The following is a 26542-nucleotide window of genomic DNA, read 5'->3' as shown; positions in this document are numbered from 1 at the left end:
CAGCTGGACTTCAGCCATTCCCACTTCCTCCATCCCGCAAAATACAGGGTTTGGAAAAATAAGCAGTGTTTATTTACTAGCAATGACATAAAATACATCTTAATATATTTTTTTTATTTCTTTACAAATTAAAAGATGCATTGGAAAAAACAAGTGAAGAAAATGAAAGGTTCATTTATGATTTCATTTCCCCCCCACCCCCCACAATATTAATACTAGAAATTAGTATTTGTGGAAGTCTGTGGTTGCTGTGCCTTATATACTTGGGAAGTTCTTTTTCCCCATCTGGTTAAAAATCCTCTAGATTTTTTGGTTGGAGGCAGTATGTGGAGTAAAAAGTCAGCCACATCCATACAAAAAATGCTGAAGGTTTTGTCAACTACACCTTGAAAAAAGTTTCTCCATTAGTTTTCATATTCCCCTTTCTCTGTAGTGATGGGAGGGAAGACAAACTAGCAGCATTAGAAGGAAAATGGATTATGTACATGCTACAGGATATGGAACTAAAACCACAGCCAGATACTTTTCTGATCTTAACAAGGACTTTCCTCTGAAATATTAAGCACGGATAATATATTCTCTAATCAGCACACAATCTTCCTTTCACTTTAGTGCTGTTGGTAGCTCAAACTCCTGGATGTTGCAGGAACATTTGTTAAGTGTTTGAGCTAAAATATACACACCCCCCCTTTCTAAAGGTCAATGAACAAAGCCCTTAGAATTCTGAATCTGATTTACATTTGCTCCCACTTCTCTGGGGTCTTCTCATCCACCCTTGCAGAATGGAGCAGCAGAATGGATAAAGTGGATGCATTAATCTGTCTGAGGTATTTAGTTTAACAAACAGGCTTATAAAAAGGTTTTGTGCAAGCTGATCAGTAGGTAGAATGGGGGAAGGTATAAATACCCAGTAATGAAACTCTTCACTATGGCCCAGATGCTTTCAATAACTGAAATCAGCTACTTGCAATTCCATCTACAGTACAGTCAAAATCTTTTTGTATCCACTTCCTTGTATTCCAATGTAAAAAGCAGCCTCAAATTTGCATCAGTATAAATGAAATTTCTGCTTGCTTGCCATGATTCACAATAATGCAGTTGAAAATGGCCACTTCCTTATCATCCAGTTCCTAACACAGCTCCACATCTCCTTTGTTGAAAATACTTTTTGCTTATGGTTAAGAGGCTTTTGTTCCCACCACCATCTGGATAGACAGGTAAGCTCTGCAGGAGAAGTTGTAGGAATACGGATGGAGTAGGATATTATATGGAACTGTGCAATGGGAAGGAAAGGAGTCACCACATGCCGACAGGAAGCACCATCTCTACTCCTGTGCTGTTCAGAAGCTCTTGATTGTTGCTCACTGAACTACTACTTACTCCATCACAAATCTGCACAGCAACATATAGAACAGGGAAGATTATGGAAAGAAATTTGCCCTACTGCTTCCTGGCTTGCTGCTCATTTCTATTTTCATGGATTTCTGTTTCAGAGAGCCATGTGACATATGTGCTCTGCAACATCATGTATCCTTAAAGAGGGGACACAAAATGTTTGGCTGCTCCAGCTCCTATCACTTGACCTGCCTCTTGTTCTCCCCATCTGCACATTCTCTTTGCTTTTGGAGCATGCACACACACCCATACAAACACACAGCAACTACCAGAAGTTTTGAAGAGTTATCGCTTTTTCACCCAATGTTGAATCATGTACAGTGAACTGAAAAAAAGAAAAAAAAAAAAAAACAACCCCAAACCTACATTCATTACAATGGGATTAGAGAGCATGGGGTGGGGGTGAGCTCCTGACAAGCACAGGAAACAATTTAGATGCAAGTAAAAGACCTGGTATCAAAGGCCTTTTTGTTTTAGCCCTCACCAGGAAAATTTTTATCTCTCATATGGGACTGGGAGAGGTCGACAGGATTTCTGCTTATGCAATGTGTATTAAAAACTATGGAATTGTACAGATTTCTACGTTGTCCTTTTTTGAGGGTGCTGGGCCTTCTGATCAGGTCATTAGTGGAGACTGAAATGTCACTGCTGAGTTTCAGCACTACTCCCTCCTCTAGCTCAGTAGCTGCCGAATCTCCTTGTGCATGTGACACAGGAAGTCCACATATGAAGCGCCCCCACTCAAGCTCTTGTCCTCCACTAGAAAGTGTTTGAACAGCATTTCCAGCTTATCTTCTTGCTTCACAATTATTAACTACAAAAAACAAAACAAGAACAAAATCAGTGGTGAATAGTTAGCAGTATTAATGTTCTTGGGGAAATAAAAAAGCCAGCATAAAGCTAAAATAGCTCAAAAATCTGAAGACAGACAACCAGAATCACAACATATATGGCTTATGTGCTTTGACTTCTGTAATTAAGCTCCATTAAGTCTCAATCCTTTCTAAATAGAAGGAAAATAACATGTATCTGGTTTGTGCAATAGTATATTATAGTAGGTCTGAAAACAATAAAATAATTTAGACCTGTCGTAAGCATGGAACTCCATTTCCAGAGAACTTTGTTTCAAGTCACATTTATGCAATCAGGAACAATGAGTTCCACATTGCAGTATTACTAGGCATGACTTGCTCTGCAAAAAGGAAGGGCGATTTAAAGCTACTAATGGGGGACAACGTTTTTACCTTCATGTAGCGGGATCTCTGCACTTGAAGCATGTCAATAATAGATCGTACTTTCTTTGAAAAGGGGTTTTCCAAGACAGGCAGCGTAGTCTGGAACAGAAGATATCCCAACCACATTAGTCATGCTAAGTAGAGCAATATTAAACAAAACTCAGAAATTTTGTTGTATTTCTTAAGGATAGAGATAAATCCACCCCCTCTGACATACAATTCTTTGACCTTAACTAGTTAAAGAGAATACAACATATCAGAATTAGAGGTCAATTATTCATTCTGTTTACATATCAACCGTTCTCTTCACCACTGGTGGAGATGTTGCTTGTCAAATAAAAAAATTGGCAAAACCTTTCCCGTGTATGCCCAGACTAGGGACATTTCCATTAGTTTCACACACCCATGTTTCTCTTGTTCCTAGTAAAAAAAAAAAACAACAACACTGTTCCCTCAACTTGCTTTCTCATTGTTTAAAGTTTGGGGCACGTATCACATACATTAACTACCACGCTGCCATCCAACTCACCAAGGCCTTGTTGATCTGACTGAAGGATGACACTCCAAAGAGGTTCTGGATCAGGCCTTGCTGCACATTGACTCCCACCCACAGAAAGATATTCAGCCCATTCTCCAGCAGGTATATGTCACCCTTGGAGAGACGTTCTTCTGAGTTCCGGATTGCTGCTGGCAACGAGTCACTGTTGACATCTGCTTTGGTCTGTTTTAGAATGAAAAATAAAATCAAGATTATTTAAAAAAAAAAAAAAATCTTAGAAGTCCTGAAAATTTCTGCCACTAAGACCCTAATGTTTTTTTCATTTCTAGGATTCTTAAGACAGCAGCAGCCGTGACTGAAGTTTCACCTTCCTTAGCTCAGTTTTCTTACTAATGTTATACAGACAGATCAGAGATTACTGGTCAGCAAAAGAAAACAAACTATTCTGTAGTTCCAATATTGCAATTAGCTGTTACTGTTCTTGCAGCAACTATGGTACGGAGAAGTCAGAACATAAAATCGCCCTGCAATGATGAAAATTACTACATAAAGTAACAAGAAGTCTTAGAAGACTGAGAAGGTCAAAAATGTCATCTTCACCACTAATCGCATGCTCACAGCTTAGAAGAACATTCTCACATCAAATTCATAAGATGCAGTAATGCATCTATCACTCAGTGGAATTAAGTGAAGTATCCCTACAAATGGCAGACCCCAAATCCTTCTAAAATCACTGTCCCTTATTAAAATACAAAATGCCCGTTCTTACAAAAAGTCAAGACAACAGCAGTTCCTAAGTGGCAAGAATATCCTGAATTACTCACCAAGGGCAAAAGCCTGGGATAAAAGAAAACATTTGTTTCTGCCACATCCATGGACGTGACCAACTGACGAATGTAAGCACGGTCATCTGTTGTGACCTCTAGACCAGGCTGAAGGACATCACTCTTCAACACACAATTCAAGTACACAGGAAGCAGCTTCATGCATTCAGGAAGGATCAGCTACAAGCCAAAAGCAGAGAGAAGTTGGTTACCTGTAATACTGAATAAGCATACATTTGACAAAATGATACTCAGATGAACCAAGGAAGTGTGGTACAGCTGCAAGGAGTGAAAGCTGATAGTCTAGTTCTGTCAAGGACTTTCAAAAGAAACACAAAACTTTTCCCAGGAGCAGGAAGTACTTTCTGGGCTCCTGGAAGGTGTCCAGTAAGTCATTCTCAACTGTAATTTCACTTGCAGTCTCTCTACCTGATTCTTCTCTTAGCAAATTTCTGCTGAGCAAAGCAATTGACTTTGAGTAGGTTAAGTCAGGAGAATACCTGATCACCTTTTAATATGCAAGCCTGTGATTCCAGTGAAAGCATTGGAGTTTACCTGGCCAGCAGAAGAGGGACTAGCACAGTTCTTTCGATAGCAAGCTAGAATCTGGGCACACTGGTTGATCAGTGCATCTCGTACAGTCTTTACTGGACTATTCAAAACTCCACGATATGCTGCAAAGAAAGAAGAAAGAGATGGACACTATCAGGTGGCTGTGCATGAACAGTACAAAACCCAATACTAAAAAACTACTGTTTATTAAAGTCTTTATGATACGCTCCTACTGGAGATGTGAAGAAGCTCATTTACTCTATTTTATTACATATTCTTTAACTCTCATCTCCTATGTACTTTAAAACACACTTTAAAGCATGGTGCCCTATAAAAAAAAACCCCTTATGTAGCCTAGTCATTTTTATTTAACAGACTGCAAATGGACCATTTCTTACATTTTAGAGGTGATCTCTCTCTGCTGGATTTGTAGGCTTTTTACTGCAAACTAGAAAGGGTAAATAGGGTAAAAGGCACAAAAGCATGATATTTAACCCAGATTTATGAGCAAAGGCCACCATTTCTTATTCTCAGAGCAAAATTCTGGAACAGTTAAAGAATGAACTAAAATAGTTCAAAAATAAACAAAAAGGTTAATTCAGACAGCTGTCAATACAAACCTCTTAATAAAATACAGACAAGAATTTGTATGAAGGATAAGCCCCTATGCCTGTATCTCTCATCCTAAGCAATAATACTACTATCAGAGATTTATGCTCTTTGCCATAAATGACTGAAGTATCAGGATTGCCACCTGACATTTGATGCAAAGAGAATAAACAGGTGTCATTGAATGACAACAGGCATTTTAACAGCAGTTAAAGGTTGCAGTTCTTGTTACACTTACAGTATTTACACTTACCATGTTTAGCCAAGTAATTGATGAGTGTGTCTGTCTCACAGTTTCGATAGAGGTCAGCAAGCTGGGTGCAACAGTTTAAGGAGAGGTTGTGAATGCGGAGTCTTCGCTGTCCTGAGCAACTTGTATACAACAGAGCACACTGCAGGAGACAAAAAATGCCAGGATATGGAAAAATGAAGTCCTCTTATAATAAGAATGGTTGAGTCCGCATATAATTCATTACAACCTAGGATTCAAATGCCTAAAAAATATAAGCTAATTAGGTAAAAGATTTGCACAACAAAAAAGCTAAAATCATATGCTAAGAATTAGGGTTCATGGAAGATCACAAGCAGCAATGTTAGCAGTTTCTATTAAGGGAACTGGTCTTGGAAAACAGACCTAGTTTGAAGCAGTCTAAGTCACCCTGAGAACAAGTATGCTGAAATCTTAAAGGTATAGTAAGGGGCAGAACGAAAGAACAAACACTTCCTTGAAGGAGCGTTTAATAATTCAGTTCAGAACAATCTTATCCTCTTCTGCACTCTTCCCAGGTGAGGTTTGGTTCTGCCCTGATACACTTTTGTTGACAGTCCCAAACAGTCAACTCACTTCCTCCTAGAAAGCCTTCTCTCTCACCTGAAGGAGTGCACCACTGTCTTCACTCAGTTTGTCATCATGCTTGAATTCCACTGTGATTGTTTTATCACAGTCTAAACCTGCCATCTCTACATCAGTTGTGTTACTCATATAGAAAGCTCCAAAAAAGTCAGTTGCTCGAATACCTAAAATCCAGAACAAACAAAACAAATGAACCACAGTTTTCATTAGAGTAACAAGACAGCCTTTGGAACCCCTGAAAATCCTGTAATCAGTGACACCACATTATCTTGACAGATTTCAGCACAGATCTTTGCTCAGTCTTGACAAATGTCTTCAAATTCCAAAGCTCCAGCACCGCTTTTTGCATAGCCTAGTCTCAAGATCTTTTAAAATAGAAAAAAAAAATCTGGTATTTCTCCTGTATGGCATGCTTGAAGTGGTCAACTTATTAAGACTCATTTGTGCTAACACTCACCTGTACTTGTGCGTACTCGCATTACAGCGTCAAATCCCACTTCTTTCTGGACATCTCTTCTCAAGTCATTCAGGAACCTGTCCTGGTCTGTCTCCAGCTAGAACACAAGCAATAATTCTAATTCCATACTCCAATAAATCAGAGCTGCTTCATAAACCAGGTAGTTCCTCCTGCAGTCTTACTCTAAAAATCAACCATAGTAAAGGGCTCAGTGCCCTGCTACAAAAGTATCATGCCTAGCTTTCCTTATTTTTGTTATTAATAAGAGCTATTTTGTCTAAAGATATAAAGCTAATGAAATAATTTTGGTGAAATCTTGAAATTTAAATAGCAACTTATTTCTAAAGAAGTACTTGCTCGCTGTGGTTCAGACTAAGGAAAGGAAATCTTAACTAAACAGTAATTGTTACTTAGGTCAGTGTCACTCTTACCTGGAAATATGCATACTTATAAATGGAGCCTCCTGTCTGGTAAGTTACTACACCCAGTGTCGCCACATCCAAGTACTGGTTTGGAAATAGGAACAGATCCACACAGCAGCCCTGGGCCACACAGTCCTTGGCCAAGTTGTTGTAAAAGCTTGTCTGTGGTTGAAACAAAGTCTAAGAAAGGAAATCAGAGATGAGAAGTTTGTGATAAGGAAAGGAAAGGGAGATCCAGTTCATCAGCCCAGTCAATACGCTTTTATACTTTAAGGCTTTCTTCAGGAAAATTAAGATCTTATCAATTCCTCCTGACCCTGCTTTTGAAGAACTCTTTAATATAAAAATTACTCCACATCTTGCTTGAATTGTAGTTCAGCACATGTACCTTAATCCAGATACGGAATTTTATCCCGTATAACAGACTACATCTATCTCCTCTTCTCATATCAGAGCTGTCCTTATGATGTCAAGTCTACACAGCTCTGCTTGAGAACAGAAGAGAAAAGTGCAATGTTAAAAAAAATAGCTGGGATGGTTACATTATGTGCTGCTCTTGTAATTTTTGTGATGTTGGTTCAGAGTTATTTTATCCCATAGAGTGTAATATAGACGTGTTATCTAAGCATCATGCAAGGTATTATTACCTTCTCCTTATCTGTGTTGATCAGTTTCTTATCATCCCTGTTCTTTAACTTCCCTGGGGCCTCTGCTATAGGCAGAGAGGTATGGAAAATGAAGAGCTTGCCAGCACACTCAGCTGCCTGCAAGAGCACAGTAACACAGATTAGAAACTTCTGTAAGAAATGTAAGAGCAAGTATTCAAGCATCTTCTTCACTTCTTTACATCAGGAAGGCTATTGCACACAGAGGCTCAGTGATCACTTGGTTACTTCAGTGGCTGGGTAACACAGGGAGCACAGCTCACTGGTCAGCTAGAGAAAAGAACTGGTTCCAAAGAAACACAGAGCAGGACTTAACTACAAAAGGATTTGTGCAAATGTGCTAGCCTCTTCCTTCTCTGATTTGTGGCTACTGAGTTTGTAGAAAAAGTCACAGAAACAGCAAAAGATTTTGTAATCTGAGTTTCAACAGATCATTACTTTTAAATGAATAACCTATATTAATACTGGCCAAAATTCATTAAGTTATGTTCTCTGACATGCAGTATGTAAACAATCAATTGCTAATTGGTATTATTTCTTGACAGAATAACTGTCGTGAAAATGTGAGTTTAAGAGAGACTTCTAAGGACCTTGACGACAGACAAATAGAGCTATATAAAGAGGTTTGGATGGAATCATACAGGCCATCAATTCGGTCAGTACATACAAATGAGAGCTAGATCATATATGTAATTATCTTGATGAAGTACTGGAATGGAAGAACTTTAGGAAACGTTTACCTGGTTAGCACATTTTTGTGGACAACTTGGACTGCTTTCTCCTTTTATTTAAGATTACACCAGAATTTTAAGCACAGGATTAGAAAGATGCTGTGTTACAGAACTACTCAATGAGACATGACTAGGCTTCAGTTGGTGGGTTTTCTGTAAACGGATCAAAACCCAGCCAGGTAACTGAGAGTAAGCCACCTGTCTTGTATTTGATGAAAAATTGTTAAAAAACAACTGGGTAGAGAACAGAGGTATATGCACTTGAAGAACGAGCCAAGTATCACAGAATTGTCAAGGTTGGAAGGGACCTCAAGGATCATCTAGTTCCAACCCCCTGCACCAAGGGCAGGGACACTTTCCACTAGATCAGGCTGCCCGGAGTCCCATCCAGCCTGGCCTTAAAAACTTCCAGGGATGGGGCTTCCACCACCTCTTCAGGCAACCTGTTCCAGTGTCTCACCACTCTTATGGTGAAGAACTTCCTCCTAATATAAATCTACCCTCCTCTAGCTTGGATCCATTCCCCCTGATCCTATCACTACCTGGCACCCTATGAAGTCCCTCACCATACTCCCTACCTGTAGCACATCTACCACAAGGAGAATTACAAAAAGCTTTACAAGTGTTAGCAGCAATGAACTTCAGAGTACTTAAACTGAAAACAATTTGCCATGACAATGCATTTACTAACCTTGAGTGCCTCCAGCCCTGCTTGGATCACAGGTGCAAAAACAGTTTCTGTTTCTCTTGTATCTGCAAACATTTCTGGAATCTGATCCAGCAAACTAGCAAAGAACAAGGAAAAGAAGGAATTCAATATCCCATTTAATTGGAAAAGTCACACAGTTGCAGTCCATGAATGACCGAGGCAGTTTAAAGAGAAGTCCCTAACATATCTGTAAATTTGCTTAATTGTTACAGTATTTAGCATATCATCATTTCACTGTGGAAAAAAAATAAAATGATGCTTTGTCATTCTTCATTGGCTTCTCTCATCCACATCCTCAGTGCTTGCTGTGTAAGCCTCAGCTGACACCTGCTCCAATATCTCTTCTGTATTCCTGCTCTTTTAATATACTCCAATATATACTTCCAATATATACTCCTAGGAAACAACAGTGACACTTGGCCTGTTTGCAAAGCATCCTATATACTGTTCAAAGCTTAACAGGTTTACTCCACAGTTTCCTATTTATGCTTGTTAAAGCATTTCAAAACAGGCTATACATTTTCTTCAAAAACATGCAGTGCCAGGTCTAGTTCCCAAAACATAGTTTGCTTCGCACCATTGTTTAATTACAGTTCAAGTATGTTAAACACTTTGCTTTCTTTTTTCATCTTCTCTATCCTACTGATTTTTCTCCAAAGAATCAAAAATAGACTCCACTGTTGTCTTAAGTTCACAGCTAAAGCAGTCACCTTAAAGATAGTGATTCAGTATTCTTACAACTTTCACTCTGCATCATTCTAGTTGTGGTTTTGTTGTTTGGTTTTCTTCACTCCCACACCCATTTCTTTTGTTTTCCCCCAGAAATACCCTTTTGCACTAAATCCCCTTATATATACTTTCTGCTAAACTGGATTACAAGCCATTAATTTTCCCATCCTAGTTTGGAAGCTTCATCTCAAATAGTATAGGAAATTAAAATACATGGAGTGACTTCTAGGTGAATAACATGACAAAGCAGCATGCAATACTTCAATCTACCAAACAAGAAGTTTACTATAGACATTGTAAATTTGTTTCTATTACCTGGCAATAACTGTCCTGGAATCATTCACATTCACCAGAAAACCATCAAGGAGTGGCACAAACATATCTGCCACATCTGAGACAACCATCATTTGTGGCTGTGCCAGTGAGCTCTTCACGTTATAGAAGTGTAACACTTTATTGTAGGTGACAAAGCCTACTCGAATGGCTGATTCTTCCATGTTGCCTTCCCTGTAAGAAACATACTTGCCTTGACATCTAAGCAGACAGCAAAATCATTACACAGAAACTAACACAATAAAGTGTAAGGAAAACAAATGAAAGGAAAATTTCTTTTCATCTAGAAAAGTATCCAGTAAGGTGTTTTGTTTGGCCTTTTCTGAAGAAAAGCTTGATAGGATCACGAAACAATTTTTAAATTTCTATCTTTTTTAAAGCAGAAAAAAAAAAAGGCAGTTTCTTCTGTTTTGACTGGCTATAGTTAAATTCCTACCTGGGCAAGTAATCTAGGAGTGACTTCAATTCTTCACATATTAACCTCACTAAGCCACTCTTCACAGCATTGTAAGACACATCAATCATAAAAATGAAAGCAGGTGGACTGGGAAACTTGTTATTCTGTAGAAGAGAAGAAAGAAATCGTATTATGTACATGTAATGAAGCCCATGTAATAGCTCTGAAACATGGACAAATTAATTCTGGTCAAAACTCTTAACAGCTTTTGTGTACTTTTCTAATCATCATTAGTAGTTATTTCTTTAGATCATTCTCCCATCCCTGCCCAACAGACATGTACGTACACTGGTCTTGAAATCAACTGGTATTGCATACCCTGTACTGATTTCACCATCGTGCAGTGAAGAACAATTCAAAAGTGAAGTATTTGTAAAATATGTATTTTCATACTATTCTTGGTTTTAGCCACTACAGCTATATTTGAAATTTAAGTTCAATAGGTAAATTCTATCTTGGGCAACAGGTGGCACATTGCACAGTTACTATTGTACTTTAATCACTTTTATATTCTCTTTCTGTCCCAAGGACTACTGCAAGAGAACCCCTCCTGTAGAACTGCTACTGTAACAGCAGCTATGGCTGCTTATATAACTCCAGAAGAAAATGACAGAGGCAACTATAATCAAATTATACTATGTCCCAAGTGGTCAAAATGTCCTCTGTTTTATTTTACACAATTAAGTGGGTTGAATTAATGATTTAATTATCTCTGCCATCTGGAAAGCAGCCCCAGACAATTCATGTAATTCTTAATTTTAGGCTTTTTATTTAGAAATTAAAAAAAGACAGTAATAAAAACATACTACCGTACCTTGCAATAGTCAACTGTTGCTAGAAACTCGTAAGAACCCAGTGACAACTCGGGTCGGTCATAGAAGTCTACTCGCTTTCCAGTATGATCCAAATGCTGGAAATAGTGAGGTGGCACTGAGAAAGGAAAAGTCATTAAGTTCTCTGACACATCCATGATAAACACTTAACAGAGAGATAACATGACAACAGTTGTTTCAAATAAAACTCCAGGAAAGTCAGCTAACACTCTGTGCTAGGACACAAATATTAAATGTTAATGCAATTTAAGAGCACCATTAAAGTCAAGAAATACAGACAAACTGGTTTCAGTCTGTCTTACGCACCAGGTGACACACTGCGTAGTCACTACTGTAACTTTTCTTCAATCTCCTTTACATTCTCATTTTGTGTTTCGTAACAGAAATGTCACTACAATAGGCTCTTAGGATTATTCTGAAGGATTTAATCCAAATGAAAAAGAAAATGATCTTGTAGTAGCAACAAATTACTTACAACAGAGGTTGAGGCAAACTACAGGCTATAACATTGCTGACTCAATTCAACCTTACTCAAAGACTGAGCTCCCTACTTTGCTATGTAAGTTAGCTCTTTCCTTCCCTTGCTGTACAAGAGTAAAGCCTTCTAGGCACTCAGCCATACTCATTTAATCTGAATAGGCAGGGTACTTCTGACAATGGACTGCAAAGCATTAAGGAGGAACTTCAAGTATAACTACATGCCCAGCACACAGTACTTTTGTGCTGGTACCAGGCATCAGAAAGTAAAATGAGAGTTAAGCTAGATGTACATCTCAGTCTGTCATAGAAAAATCTAAGTTTGAAATACTCTAAGAAAACAGCATAAGTAATTTTTCAAATCACCATGCTTCATGCTGCAAGTACCTCATGTTAAAAAATTTGTCAGAATAATGCATAAGCACTTACTTAATTTGAACAATTTCACAACTGAGCACTGAATATGTTTTACAATTTTTTTACAAGACTGAACACACAATAAAGCACAGTATATGTTATAAATTATTATAAGATAATAAAGATTTATTTGCTTCTGTCTTGTTCAAAGACCCCTCCTATAGAGCCTAGAGACCAATTTCTAGAAGAAATCTTACCCTCAGTGACACAGCTGCAGAAACAACACTGGAACCTCCTTCCACCCTCAATGAATTGCATGAAAGGGCACATGTAAGCCTTGCACCTATTACATCGGACAGGACCGGATTCTCCATGGTCTACCAAATAAGGAAGGGCCTGTGGAAGCAAGGGGGAAAAAAAAAGAAAAAAGAAAAAGAAAATAAGGGGTCACATGATATTCTCAAAGCTTTCATGTACTCAGCAACCAGACAGAGAGGATAAAAGCCTATCTAGCCACACATTAGAAGTGAGTGGTACACAGAGCAGGGGCAGAAACACCAGTGCAGCTCAGCAGTGCCCAGTATTCAGTCTTGTACATGCACAGCACTGTGTGGGATGACAGCACATGCACGCTGGACAGCTTAACCAGTGCTGCTTGGTGCATTCTCATCCAATTCCACAACTTGACATCCTACAAAAGACTTGACATCAGCGACTGGCAATCATTTAAATACTTCAGGCCAAGAAAGAAATTGAGACCCATTGGAAGTTACACACGCATTTGTGACCACCCTAGTATTTTGGTCACAGTGCTTGAGAGTCACTACAGAAAAGCAGAAATTGTCATGGCGATCAATGTCATGAACACAACATTCTTCTGCCTCACTGATCTCTACCACACGCTTGTGGAACAATCACTGTTCACCTAGACTTGATTACCTAAACATTTCTTCTCAACATATCTGTTAAATGTTGGTATCTAATAGCATTCTGATGTGTTCAGAGTGCATATAGTGCATACGTAACTATGCACACAGTTCTCACCTCCTCAGGGGGCAGAGTAGCCAGCGGTTTTATGACAGCAGCTAGGGGAACTTGGGACTGTTTGGCCATATCTGAGGTGCAGGGAATATTGTAAGATGTACATCTTATGTAGCGGGGGCTTGCGTTACCTGGGGAACAAAGAAAAAATCCCCACAAATTTCAGTAGAAGTTAAATTTATATTCAAAAACAGAAACAAAGATACTTTCACCTGTGCTGTTAAGTCACAGAGACTAAAAGCTTATCTAAACAATCAATTCATTTCAAACTATGTAAAGCTTCAATTCCAAACAAAATGCCTCTTTATGATTAACTGTATAATAAAATCCCTTAACTCAAAGCAAATGAACTTGACTTCACTTCAAGTTAAACCTCTAAAAAAGCATTCCTATTTCACTCTTTTTGCAGAATGCAACATACTATAGGCAGAAAACTCAAACATTTCTAGTGCTTTGATTTTGTAATTTTGGCTGAAGAGGGAAGTACTTGATTGTAGAATTAGATTCTGAAGTTTTAAGGGAGTTTTACATCTCAAAAACTGTGGGAAGTTAAAAGATGAGACGTCCTTTCCCTATGAAGCCTATGGACCAACTGACATCCCACTCAATTAAATTAAAAAAAAAAAAAAAGTTTCCAGCACAATTTCAAGGATACTGCTAGTAAATCTCAGTTCTCAACTGTTGTTGATATAGCTCTATAGAACAGGCTTCATTTGCTGCTTTCTGACATCCCTCCTAATGCTGGTCCCAGTTATATGTCTTGCAAAATGCTGCTTTTTTTTACTTGCAAATCGCTCAGTAGCTACCAGTCATAAAAATCTAAACTGAGATCCACAGAGGACTTCGAACTAAGCTTCTGCTGGTAAAGCACACATGCCAAGCCACTGAAATCATTCCTCAAAGTTTTCCTTTAAAGACAGACAGTTCTGTCACTGACTATTTGGGGTTGCATTTTGTTTGTTTAGGAAAAGAAAAATACTTTACCTTGATCTTTGACCAGGAAATTTGTCGTAACAAGAGGTGGGACCTGTCCTCTCACTCCAGTGACGAACGGTTCTGACCCACGGTTACTTCTGTCATCTTCAATCACTTGAATCTATGATGGGAAACACCACATTAATATTTGGTTTCAAAGTGCTGCAAAATCTAAAATTTTTATCTGTAAGGCAGGGAAAATGGGACCCGAGGCAAATACTACTACCTCTAGAAATGTAATCTAAAGCAAGTAAGTTTTATCAAGCAGTCACCTCTCAGTTTGATTTTTAGTAGTACTTAATGACTAACATTAAATTACAAGCCAAACATATATCAAGAAAGGAATTTTTGGTAGTATTCCCCTGTATAGTGGTCCTAGTCAAATTAAAATTAGAATCTTCTGTAAGCCTCAGACTGAAGTTCTATGGATAACCTGGCTTTAGCTTTCTGTATTATTTCCAGTTTTCACAGTATGCATTTATTTCTAACCACTAAGTCTGACCTAGAGAAAGATGCTTGCAAGCTCAGGTGGAAGTCTTCGTTACTCCATAGTGCTCAAAAGTGTGATTTGAATTCTGGAGATGCGAAAAGTGAAGTTTCAATAGACTTGTCAATGAATGAAGCTTAAACTTTAAAGCTAGTAAAAATAGTAAATTTCTTAGTATTTCAAATTCCTCGTTAATGCAAATACGCTTAAAATGGAAACGTATCAAAGAGTTTTACTTGACTGAAATATCCACTGATCTTCGCCTAAGAACAGAAAAACGTGATTTGGTAACTTCTAACTACATTTCTATACTGGTGACAGAATGAAGCATTAAAGCTAGCAATCGTTCTTCTGACTTGATTTTGTCACCCAACACACATGCCTTTGCTTAGGGTAAATAATGAAATGAAGATATTTGCATGACAGAACTACTCTACCATTAAGGATTCCAAGTTGCCAGCAGAAAGTCTCCCAGTGACAGTGACTATTCTAAGATAAATTTGGTCCCAATTCAAAACTTTGCAGACTGATTGACACTGGTGATCACATCACTGGTACCTGTTATATCACCAGCTTTGGAAGAAATGATAGCAGGGTAACGGAAAACCAAATGTGTTTGTGTTTTGTGTTTTTTCTTGTTGTTGATGTTTTTTTTTTGTTTCTTTGTTTGGGGTTTTTGTTTCTTTGTTTTTTGGGTTTTTTTCCATCCAAAAGGTAGCTGCTTTTTTCTTTCTTTATGTAATATTCTCTACACATAAACATTAAATTTTCAAATAAAAAATTTAATGGTTATGCATGAGCACAGATAATGAGAGAATGTTTATGGCTCCCCATGCCTTATATTAATCTACTGGAAGATTCCTATCAGGAAGTAACACCAAACCAAAAATGTTCATGTGCAATTTTAGAACTTCAGAGCATTAACATATACAGTACTTGTATACTAAGAACAGTAATAAAATTCTGTTCAAAATTGTTAGAAAATATTGCTAAAAAGGCACATGCTCTTTGTATGTGTTAATATAAGACAATTGCACTGATAGCTGACACTGAAAATGCCAGCTGGAATCTGATGAAGAAAATACTCTAAAGATCAGACAACATGAAGGGGAAACATTCTTCATGATCTGTTCCTGAAACAGTCTGCTTTCTATTGTCTCACCATCCCAGTAGAGAAGATTTTTTTTTAACAACCTCTTGCAGTGTAATGTTACTCTTTTCAATAAGGCAAGCAGAAGATAGCAAGGAAAGGGTAAAGGATTAATGATGGGAGGGTTAGCGAGGTGAAGTTCAGATTCCAGGCATGCATGGATGGTCACCAACACACACACACTAAAATTGACATATATATAGCACTTACTGGACTAGGAATTGCATCTGGGTCTATTCTGTGTCTGGGTTTCTGCTGGGGTGGCAGCTCATTAAGTTGCTTTATTTAAAAAAAATAAAAAGTAAGAGTGCCACCAAAAAAAAAAAAAAAAAGGAAATGAAAAAAGAAAGGAAGAGAAAATAAAAAAGAGAATAAACCAAAAAATAATGCTGTTACTTCTCTCTACCCAAACCTGTAGCACTGGAATTAAAATACACTTGGACATTGGATCATGCAACAGGAAACATTAGCTTCTGCAGCATACACAGATCCCAAAACTAGCCTTGACAGGATACTGGGATTGAGCTCTGAACACATTGCTAACAGAGGTAGTGGCTCACATGCTCATTTTCGTTAGAAATTGGGAATTTATGCTTCAAGAACATGCTGAAAAGAAGGCAACTGATGCAAGCCATTTGAGATCTAATTTAGTAAAAGAGAAGCAGACAAGCAACTGAAGACTTCCTATACTCTACAAAAAAAACCACAGTCATAAACTTCACATAAACCTGGCATTTAAGCACATAATCTTTTCTGAATAGCAGTAACTTCTGAACAGCACCAGTCCAGTTCTAAGATGTAACTCGAAACTAAATTCTCATTATAGTTTTGCCCTGGAAAGATTTCCTGTTACCAAATTACTGTGACCTTCTGAGACAGTAACAGAACAGCAGCAGACATAACAGTACGGCTAGACTAGTAGCAGTAACAGAGCCAAGCTTAGCAACTCATCATTGCTGACAAGTATACAGCACTGCTTGTCCTTTCTCAGAACCTCCATTCCATAAACCCTGAGATACTGTCCATATTTGATTGAAGTACTGTCATGACAATGTCCCAAGAGAACACTAATCATTTTTTTGACAAGTTAAAGGAGAACAGAAAAGCACAACCATCTCCTATTAACCACACTTTAAATGTGGATCAGACAGCTCATAGACTCTCATCTCAGAGCCTTTGAAGCCACTTTGGAGTCCTTAGGCAAGAATTCAGAAATGGAGAAACAAGCTTAATGAGAGTCCTCCAGATTCCCAAAATATAACATAATAAAGAAAAACACCTGAGGAATCAGAGCATTGATTTGCATGTGCAGTGCCTTTCTTTAGTTAGGGAAAAAAAAAAAAATACTGCTTCTGGTCTTAATCATAAAAGATGGAAGTGGGATATACCAGAGAAAGGTAGGCAGGAAAACAGTCTGATGTTCTTTGGAATGAGAAACCTGTTTTCAGCTTTGGTATTTATCTTTTTTTTTTTTTTTATATAAAGACACTATGGAAGAGTTCACATTGGTAAGAACAAAGTAAGCTTACAGGGCTAGGAATGGAATCTGGATCCAAGCGTTTTGGTGGAGGTGGTGGTCCAGGCTGACTTCCATAATTTGGTGTTCCTGGATAGGCTCCTCCATAGTTTGGCTGGGGACCCCTTACCTGCCCAAAGAAACCTGACAAGAAAGGGACAACAAAATCAAACAATGGCTATCACTAGATGTTTCCTCATTAGGCACTCTCCACTTTTTCTGTCATCATCAAAAAACAAGAAAAAGAAAGTCATATGCTTTTCAGTTAATTAAGATTAAGCATATTTATCAGTGTTTCATCTTAGGCCTGTACTTCTCTATCAATGATTCCATAAACTGATGGATACAGTCCTTCTTAAAACCAGACAAAAGGAAACATAACTTTTTATATGAAAAAATTGTTTTAGAATAGTAACATTACAAGACACATTAAGATCATGCACTATGAACACCTAAGTTAAATTGCAGAACTGCCTAATATAAAGTGCACACAGAACAGGCAAATAAGCCAGTGAATGACCCATAATTACTTAACCTAAAGGTATACTGGGAGTTCACCTGGGTAGTTTTGGCTTGTTGGAAAGGACAGTCATGAGAGATAATCACATATTAACCTGTTTTGTAACTATGTGAAGTTATTTCTTAGAACTGTAGACACTTTCAATCAGTTATGGAAGCAGACATCAAAATAAAGTTCATAATAAAATTCTGATCGTAAATTTTCAGTGTTATGGTACTAATTAAGCAATTTTTTGGCCAAGTAAGCTAGGATTTGTTTACTTACATTACACTGATTAACACCTGTAAGACATTTAACTTTGAATGACATATCCTATTATTTATCTTGGATTTGCCCTTCAGGTATGAGCACAGAGAAATGTGAGGAAAGCTCCAGAGCGGAGCCAGGAGCCTGCAGCTAACAAGCCTGAAATCCATAGCTTTCAATTCCTATGCTAGGAATACTCACCGTTCTGCTGCATTTGGTATCCTGGCTGAAGAGGATGAGTGGGAGGAGGTGGTCCATGAAGGCCACTAACAGGAGGCCCAGCGTGTGGCCCTGACACAGTTGATGGAGGTGGTGGTGAGGATACATGATTAGGCTGTGATGCTGATGGTCCAGCAACTGTCTGCCCAAGCGGTGGTGGGCCTGGCATGGTAGGAGGCCTTGGGGCACCTGTGGTAGGAGGGTAAGAGGAAGGTACAATCCCTGTAGAAGGGGGAAGTGGGGCAAAACCAGGGACTTGAGTAGGCAGGCGCTGAGTTGTTATTGGTTGACCAGGAAAAGGAGGTTGTGCCAAAGGAAGATCCTGAGACACACTGGTAGGAGGTGGTCCTGGGCTTGCAGTGTAAGGTATGTAGAGACCAGATCCCGTTGCACTAACGCTTACTGAGACTGGAGGAACTGATGTTGGAGGACCTGGTAAGAAGAAAAGAAGATATAACATCATTTTCTTCTATGTTTAAGACAGTTAAGATACAAGCAAAATCCATATGCTCTAGATTATCTAAACAGGTCTACTACTTTCTCATTCTCAGATGGATTTGCCAGTGTTTAGAGATAGACTGTCTTTGTGTTTGACACCAAGGTTCACCCAGTTGAGCAGAGGTATTGTTACTCCCGTCTGTTACTCACATCCTGTAGTACATACTGCAGAGTCCCTTACAATAGTCTCAGTTTTACTTTCCCCCAATGACAGAATTATTACGGTTGGAAAAGACTTCTAAGATCACGTTATTAGTCAAGGAGACTACCATTTACTACGACAGATATCAATACTCAGAGAATTCCCATCATCATATGGTAATGAATCACTGATGAGCAAGTCTTTTATGAAATTACTAGTATAAATGAAAAGCAGTAGAGTATTTCTGTAGCCAGGAAACTTCACCATAGCCCAGTCCAGCTGGGGGAGGAGCAGAAGTAGTAGTAGTAGAAGTAGTAATGCCAATTGTCATCCCTGCCATGTGATTGCGAAGCTGCTGTACGTTGGCTGGGGTGGGACCATATTGCTGGAACGCAGATGTCTGGGTGACAGGCGTGGGTGCTGAGCCTGGCAGAAATGGCTGAGAAGCAGGTGGCCTGAGAAGACAGACAAAAAAACCTCACTGGATTCCCCATTATACAAGCAGTTACAGTTCTCTGCCTTTTAAAATTGTTCCACCACAAACACTAGCTGGTTTTCAATTATTTACATAAACCACTGTAGCTTAATTTTGGAAAAAAAAATACATATCCTGAGTGGATAATACATAAATAATCTACCAGTTCATAAAATACATACTCTGTTTACTGCTTCTTTTTGTTAATTCCACTTTAATTATCACAACAAATCAGAAACCTGCAACAAAGTCTAGAGACCGAGCAATAGTAAGGCCTGCACAGCTATTTAATAATGCTCTGTTGCTCAAAGGATGTGGACTCTCCAGCTGACAGTGCTGGGCTTCATCAGAAGGAAACAAAAAACAACCACCTTCTGCTATAACCACTAATCAGAATAAACTGGTAAGAACTGTTGCTACTTGCACCACAGGAGTAATGGTAATATCTTTCTGGAGAAGACGCTCATGAGCGTTAAATGAAAATAACTCAGTGATCCGTAAGAGATAGAGAAAGCCCCAGAACCAATACTAAGAAATTACTCAGTAATGAGAGATAGCAACATGCTCCAGACAAAGATCAATTCACACTGCCAAGGAATCAAATACTACGGCTCTGTGGATTCAATTGTTTTAAAGTAAGATATATTATGGGAACTAGAAAATTACGTATAGGAAAATTACTACCACAAAGAAAGTCTTTCGAGCAGAAGTGATTTTGATCAGGCACTGACATCTGCTCACATTCTTCCAGAAGTTTTTCATCTCCAGAGATTCTTACTGTCTAACAAATAGCCCTGTGCCAAAATGCTGTTCTAAACCAATAAGGAAACAATAAAGAAAGTCAGTGTCCACCACAAGAAAAACAAAGTATTTACTTCATTTGAGATCCTAAAAGGTCTAGAGCTACCATAGGTCTACCAAGACAGGAGCATTTTTATGATTTGCTCCTAATATACGTACCTCTGCATTGGGGCCGCTGAGGCTGGAATTCCATTCTGCACATCGCCATACCCAACCGGACTGTAGGCCAGGTGGCCAGAAGGAAGAGACACTCCAGAAGTTGGAGGAGAAGCTTCAGATGTTGGAGGGGCTCTTAATGTACCTAGAGACATCAGGAGGAAGACCAAAAAAAAAAAAAATTAGAAATCACAAATTACTCACAGAAACAAGAATTTGAACCAACTACTAAGAGAAATCCAAGAAATAAGATTGCAGAAACAGTTTCATGGTGGCCAACCTGATATATCAGTACTCCATGAGCAACAAACCATTTACAATTACATCAGAAGTAGCAAAACTGAAAGCACATGTTTTTAGCCACTGTCACAAGTCATCATCTCCACACAAACCAAGCAGAAAATATGTACCATGGAAGGTCTTCAAAAAGCATCTTTTGATGAAAAAAACCAAACCAAGTGTTAGTTTGTCAGTAGCCTATTAAATTCTTCCTCCTCCACATCCAATTATTTTTATCCAGCCCAAAGAGAACACTCACGTGGAACCTAATGATTTATTATAGGTCAGTCTTCCCTACTGGAAAAGTAAGCAGGTTACGCGAGTTAGAGTCACTTTTCCAAAATTACATCTAGTTGCTTTCATACGTTAGCATAATGAGGTCCACCACAGACTGTTCTTCACAACCTCTCAAGGTTGAAGGCTAACTTCCTCAGCTTTCAGACTGAGCTGGTTCAGCCACAACCTGAACATACTTGCTTCAGAAACACTTTCTGCAGAATGCAGTACTGGATACAATACCAGCAGACCAACTGTGGTGTCTACTTCCAAAAAGCAGTATATGAACTTCTATTTCTATAATAGTACGTTAAAACTTACGATAATTAGAACAACCATGTAACAACCACGCCTGCTAACCACAGGGAAACATGTTTCATGCATGGGATATAGTTAAACTGTCCCATGAGACCAAGGCAGAACATGCACACTGTTGTGTATCTCTAAAAGTGACCAGCATGACAAGTTTAAAAGGGACTCTTGAAACCATCTTGTGAGGAATCATTATTAAATATATAATAAGAGAAGCCATTTCGCAACTCTACAGCATAATTTATACACCAAGGCATGAGGTTTCAACTCATATATACTTTTATCTTATCTGCTACATATAATTTTTAATAAGCTGGATAGAAAATTTAAGACCTTGTATGAATAACCAGTAATTTCTTGATCTTTTTCCTTCATTACTAGACCTCCTGTTCTTCCTTTTGAGACTCAGGACTTAATTATTTCCGGAGACATTTAATATTTTTATATACCTTCATCCTCATTAAATCTTGTCTTTTCTAAAATACTATTAGAGCATCTTCATCTTACTGTTCCTCTGGCTAAGCATTTCATGATCTCTATTTGTATGCTGTGTGGTATTTCTTTTTCTCAATGTCTTTTGTGATACCTTTTCAATTAATCTGCTATGCTTTCATCTATTTTGGAATCTCTTTCATTTGATACATATAAACCGTTTGGCATTGTTATATTTAGTCTTGAAAGCATATTTAACCCAATTCCTGGAGGGATTCTATACGTTGTTTTGGGATGGGTTTTGCTGGGGGGTTTTGGTGGGTTTGTTGTTTGTTTGGTTTTTTTACAACAGTCATACAATTTGACCAATAGAATCACAGAAATAGATGCTTACTTTGGAAAAAGCTTCTGAAGTCTTTTTTGGTACTTTTAGACTGGTCAAACAGCCACTGAAAAAATTTCACTTGAAAAGGTATGAATACCTAGCACTTTACTAGCTTAAGTTTCATTAGCATTGGGGAATCCTGAATTCCCCTTCAACACCTTTGAGATATTGCTCTTGCTCATCACAGACCTCAAAATGGAGGTAAACTGCAAGAAAAAAAAGAAGTGCTTGTGATTTTACTCAAATCCCTGAGATTGTAAGGTCTTGGCTCAGTTCTGATTCCCTGCTCTTATTAACAAATTAGTACCACTGGAAATAGCTCTTGAAAATATGACTCATTAGAAAGAAAAAAATAAAACACATTTTCTTGCACCATTTCTAATTCTCACTCTTTGATTGCTAGCTTTGCAAAAGTATTTTCTTCAAGCCACAGCTTTTGCAATTACAACTACTCCTAACATACTTGGTTTCTGTGCTACAGCCAAGGAAGCTAAAAACTTTTTCCTTAATGAAAGCACAAGTTACAAAAATCTCATGACTTCCAATAATGACCTCCCAGTGCTTGTGCAGATTTTCCATTTCCTCATTGCAATGATGTAATTTAAAACCTCACATTTTAGTTCTAAGTGGGAGACTGCATTCTTTTAAACTAAGGATTGTCCCCAACAGAACCCAAACAGGTTTTGAGATCAGTCTTCAGAAAAACATCAGTCACAAGTCAAACTTTAGCTATGAATCTGCAGGCAAAAGGGATTTCCACAAGGATTATTTCTTCATGTCCTATTTATGTTTCTGGAGTGCTGCCTACAAATTGATTGCGGTGTCCCATCCACCTCTGCCTGAATAATCAGGTACCCACACCTCTGAAAAATATAATTGTATTAAATGGAAACTTGGCACAGAAGAAGTGGCACAAACACTCCCACAGAAAGGACGAACATCATTTACCTATGAAATTAGGTGCAAGAGAATTGTCAGAGTTGAGAGATACAGGAGAGCCCTTCAAAGGGAATCCCAAGGAAGGAAAGTAACCTGGAAAGACAGAATACACCAGTAAAGCAAGCCTGAGAGAAAGAACTGTGAGACAGTGCTTCCAAAGCTGAGCATAGTCTGCAGTGATGAAAATATCACATACAAAGAATTCACAACACATTTACCACATTATTCCTTAAGCTACACTCCCTTTTCACTGTTCTACCTTGCATAATAAATATTATAGTTAGAGCTAGAGTCTGTTACGGAAACCAGAAGTGAAAGGCTCGATGACTAAGGATGGCACCTGTTTTCCACTTTCTTAACACTTGAAAGTCATATTCAGCAGCTAGCAACGGGTCAGCTTCTGGCTGTTACGCTACTGCTTCATTCCAGAGATAGGAATCCTGGATTTACAACAACAAGTCAAAAAAATACATGACTTGACAACTGAGATTTCCTTAATACAGTCTGCTAAGTCTAAGAACGATGATCTCAGAAACAAAGAAAAGAAATCTCCAGAAACCATGGGTGGCCTTTGCTCCATATATAAATAAAGTACAGGGAATATTACTGAAGAGTAGTGCAATACATCTTTGTTGTTCAAATGAGATCCCTGTGTTGCCCTCAGTGTAATATCACCTTTCAATCATTACTAGCACAAACAAAATCTGCATTTTTCATCAGCACGAGTTTATACACGTATTAGCAAGCTCTCTAGGTATATCCTTACTGAGCTGTCATGAACCACATTTCTGTTGTTCTAAAATTAAAAAAAGGCAAACCAGAAATAATTCAGAAGGAAAAGGTTAGTTCCCCTACAAAGAAGTGCTTTTAAGACTTAAGTGAAAGTTCTTGAAGTGTCTGATGCAAACTCTACTTCATCAATGGCTACACTGAGGCAGTCAAAGAGATACTCAATGGCTGAGCTCTGCCTCTGTCTTCGCAGGAAGCAGGGTTTTTTCTTCTGTGCAGTGCTGGTTTTCACACATTTGCAGGAATTTAAACCCTCTGTGAAACTAGCTCAAAACTCAGATGAAAAGTGCCGTTGGAAAAGATTTATCGAGAGGACTGAAGGAAGCGAATTAAGGAAAGAAAAGGAAGATGGAGCAGTTGAAGTACCCGTTCTTTAGCATGCCACACTAACATTTCTTCTATCCAATAAAAAAAACCACCAAAAAAACCACAACATCGTAATAATTTAGCTTTCAAATTTGTCTCCCACTTCTGTTAGTTTCCAGACAACTATAGGCACTTTCATAGTTCCATCCTTCTCACGGAGTTTGCTTTAAAATTCAAGAAGCTGCAAAACCTCAAGATGTATTTGGAGGGGAGAACAATATAGAGACTATCAGCATGATTAGCATATTGCTAATTTCCTTAGAATAATAATCTGAAATCAGATCAAACATTTGAGAGTCAAAGTTTCTGTTGTGCTTATCTCAGCAGAACTGAATTCATCCATGTAATCACAGAAATTAATTCATCCATGCGATCATAGAATTGTTTTGCTTGGAGAAGACCTCTCCTTTATATCTCAGATGTTCAAGTCACTATTAATCTCCCAAAGCCATTCAAGTACTCAGAAAAAAAAAAAAAAATCTAAAATTCTTCCATAATTTTAAGTTAGCCTTTCTGTTGAAAAGAGAGGGGGGGGGGAAAAGATGAACAAAAACCAAGTTACATGATCCTGCAGAAACTGAGAAATTATGGAACGCATTAGCTTGCCAAGTATCCACAAACCATCCATTGATTTTAAAGGTGTTAATGAAAATAGCTGCAACTATACTTTCTGCCTAGAGTTATATGTTGTAGCCTTTCAGGATGGAGTATAAATCATTGTAAATAATCACGTAAAGCGATCTCAGTTATAAATCTGTTACAGTACCTAAGTACTGCCTCTCAAGTCCTAGTCTGGTGCTTCAGCACTACAGGGGAAGGGACATATAGGAAAAAAAAAAAACCAACAGTCTGTGCTTTTCAACATGTTAATTTCATGACCTACTAAAAGAAGAGTAAGCCCTCCAAAAATGGACAAATAAAAGAACAATAACCTTAGAAGGTACAAGAACATGATTTTTATCATATAAGCTACATACAAAAAATAAGGTAACTGCTAACACAAAATAAAGACTATGGAACTATACAGGAAAAAAAATCCACACACAGTATCTCACAGTTATCAATCATTAAGTTTTGATTCAGAAATACCTTGTGGAGGGACTGGCTGTTGATATCCTGGCATCGGACCATTATAAGCTCCATATTGCAACTGCGGAATCCCTGGCAATGGCTGTCCTCCATAGGCAGGCTGCTGGTATCCCTGATATCCAGGCTGAGGTTGCCCGTAAGGAGGTCCTGTGCGAGTTTGCTGGTTTACACTCATTGTATTCACATCCCCAAATTAATCTCACCTGCAAAAAGAGGTGGGAAATTCCTTTTAGCAGATGTAAAACCAAACTGGTCAGACTTCCCTACCATTTTCCACAGAAATTAAAACTCCTGAAATAAACAGAGGTAAAACATTAAAGGTAACCGCACAGCAATTTTTTCAAGTAAGATAAATGCTTTACAAGAACTAAATAGAAAACAGGATTTTAAGAAACTCTTTTCTAATGAACTCATTCACTGCTTCATCTTGGCCAGATCTGCAATCACCTTTTTAGAAAAAAATACCCTAAATTGCCATTCAATAGCAGATGATTATCAAAGTTTTCTGAGACACCTTAAAAACTACTTTCACCTCACAGATCAGACCAAAAGAAAACAGAATACGTGGCACAGATGAGAGACTCCCTAACACAAGCCTCAAAAACACTGAACAAGGTCAGCTTTCACGTCTGTTAGTCTACTAGATTGTGTTTCCTTAGTACAAGAACCACATACTTCACCATCCGTAACTTCATGTGTTTGACAGAATCCAGAACACAAGAAGTACTCAAGGTTTGGCTTGTTTTTAAACAATAGATCTAAATAATTTTAAACAACAATTTAAAGTTCTTGCTATGTACATTAATTGCAGAAAATGAAAATATTACATAAAAGCAGCATGTTCACCTAAGAAAGATGTTCAAAATGGAAAGGCATCACATGTGAAGCTGTCACTAAAGGAGGTATAAAAAAAAATTGTTAAGACCTGAAACAGAGCATCAGAGACAGATGTTTCTTAGCAAAACCATGCAGGAAATTTTGCTTACCAGTCAGATTCCCAATATACTTCTGACTAACTATATATAAAGACTGACTTTATAAAGAGAAAAGCAGAAATGGCACTGGGAGACCCCAAACCAATCAAGTATTTCTTACAATATCATGGTACCAAGCAGGTAAATAAGCCACAGAGCCCTTGAGCTGTGGAGAGCCCATGAGATGTCTTCGTGGCCAGGAGAATCTCTCATGGTCTCTCAAGGATATTTTGCATCACCCATATTCTGCTGGACACTTCATGTGACACTGTTACCCTCGTCAGCTAAGACTATCAACACTAACACTGTAAAAATATATGTCTTTAGAGAAATTAAAT

General features: G+C 38.2%; 1 protein-coding gene across 1 annotated transcript; it reads right to left on the bottom strand.

Moving 5' to 3' along the window:
* Nucleotides 1-234: 234 nt before the first annotated feature.
* On the bottom strand, nt 235-25405 carry SEC24C (SEC24 homolog C, COPII coat complex component). The gene is made up of 24 exons (XM_054382599.1): nt 25231-25405; nt 22996-23079; nt 20367-20508; nt 19196-19386; nt 18274-18723; nt 17320-17450; nt 16001-16069; nt 14163-14274; nt 13182-13309; nt 12395-12533; nt 11285-11400; nt 10450-10574; nt 9996-10187; nt 8934-9027; nt 7494-7610; nt 6856-7026; nt 6425-6521; nt 5986-6131; nt 5368-5506; nt 4509-4627; nt 3954-4133; nt 3160-3351; nt 2640-2729; nt 235-2209 (listed from the first exon to the last, which is right to left on the bottom strand). The coding sequence occupies exons 1-24, from the start codon at nt 25403-25405 to the stop codon at nt 2069-2071; spliced, it is 3540 nt and encodes a 1179-aa protein (XP_054238574.1). The 3' UTR covers nt 235-2068.
* Between the last annotated feature and the right edge of the window lie 1137 nt (nt 25406-26542).

This window comes from Indicator indicator, chromosome 7 (genome assembly GCF_027791375.1).
Source record: "Indicator indicator isolate 239-I01 chromosome 7, UM_Iind_1.1, whole genome shotgun sequence".
Taxonomy (NCBI): domain Eukaryota; kingdom Metazoa; phylum Chordata; class Aves; order Piciformes; family Indicatoridae; genus Indicator; species Indicator indicator.
The sequence above is the reverse complement of the archived record's forward strand: the minus strand, read 5'-3'. Positions and strand labels throughout refer to the sequence as shown.

What these genes read in the sequence shown, in the direction of transcription:
- SEC24C (XM_054382599.1), bottom strand. Translation starts at nt 25,405, where the DNA reads ATGAGTGTAAACCAGCAAACTCGCACAGGACCTCCTTACGGGCAACCT. An exon ending in CAGATTCCATTCCTAGCCCT is followed by an intron (nt 16,070 to 17,319) that starts GTAAGCTTACTT and finishes TTTTAAATAAAG; the next exon opens with CAACTTAATGAGCTGCCACC. An exon ending in CAATTACTTGGCTAAACATG is followed by an intron (nt 4,628 to 5,367) that starts GTAAGTGTAAAT and finishes CTTTCTTTGCAG; the next exon opens with CATATCGTGGAGTTTTGAAT.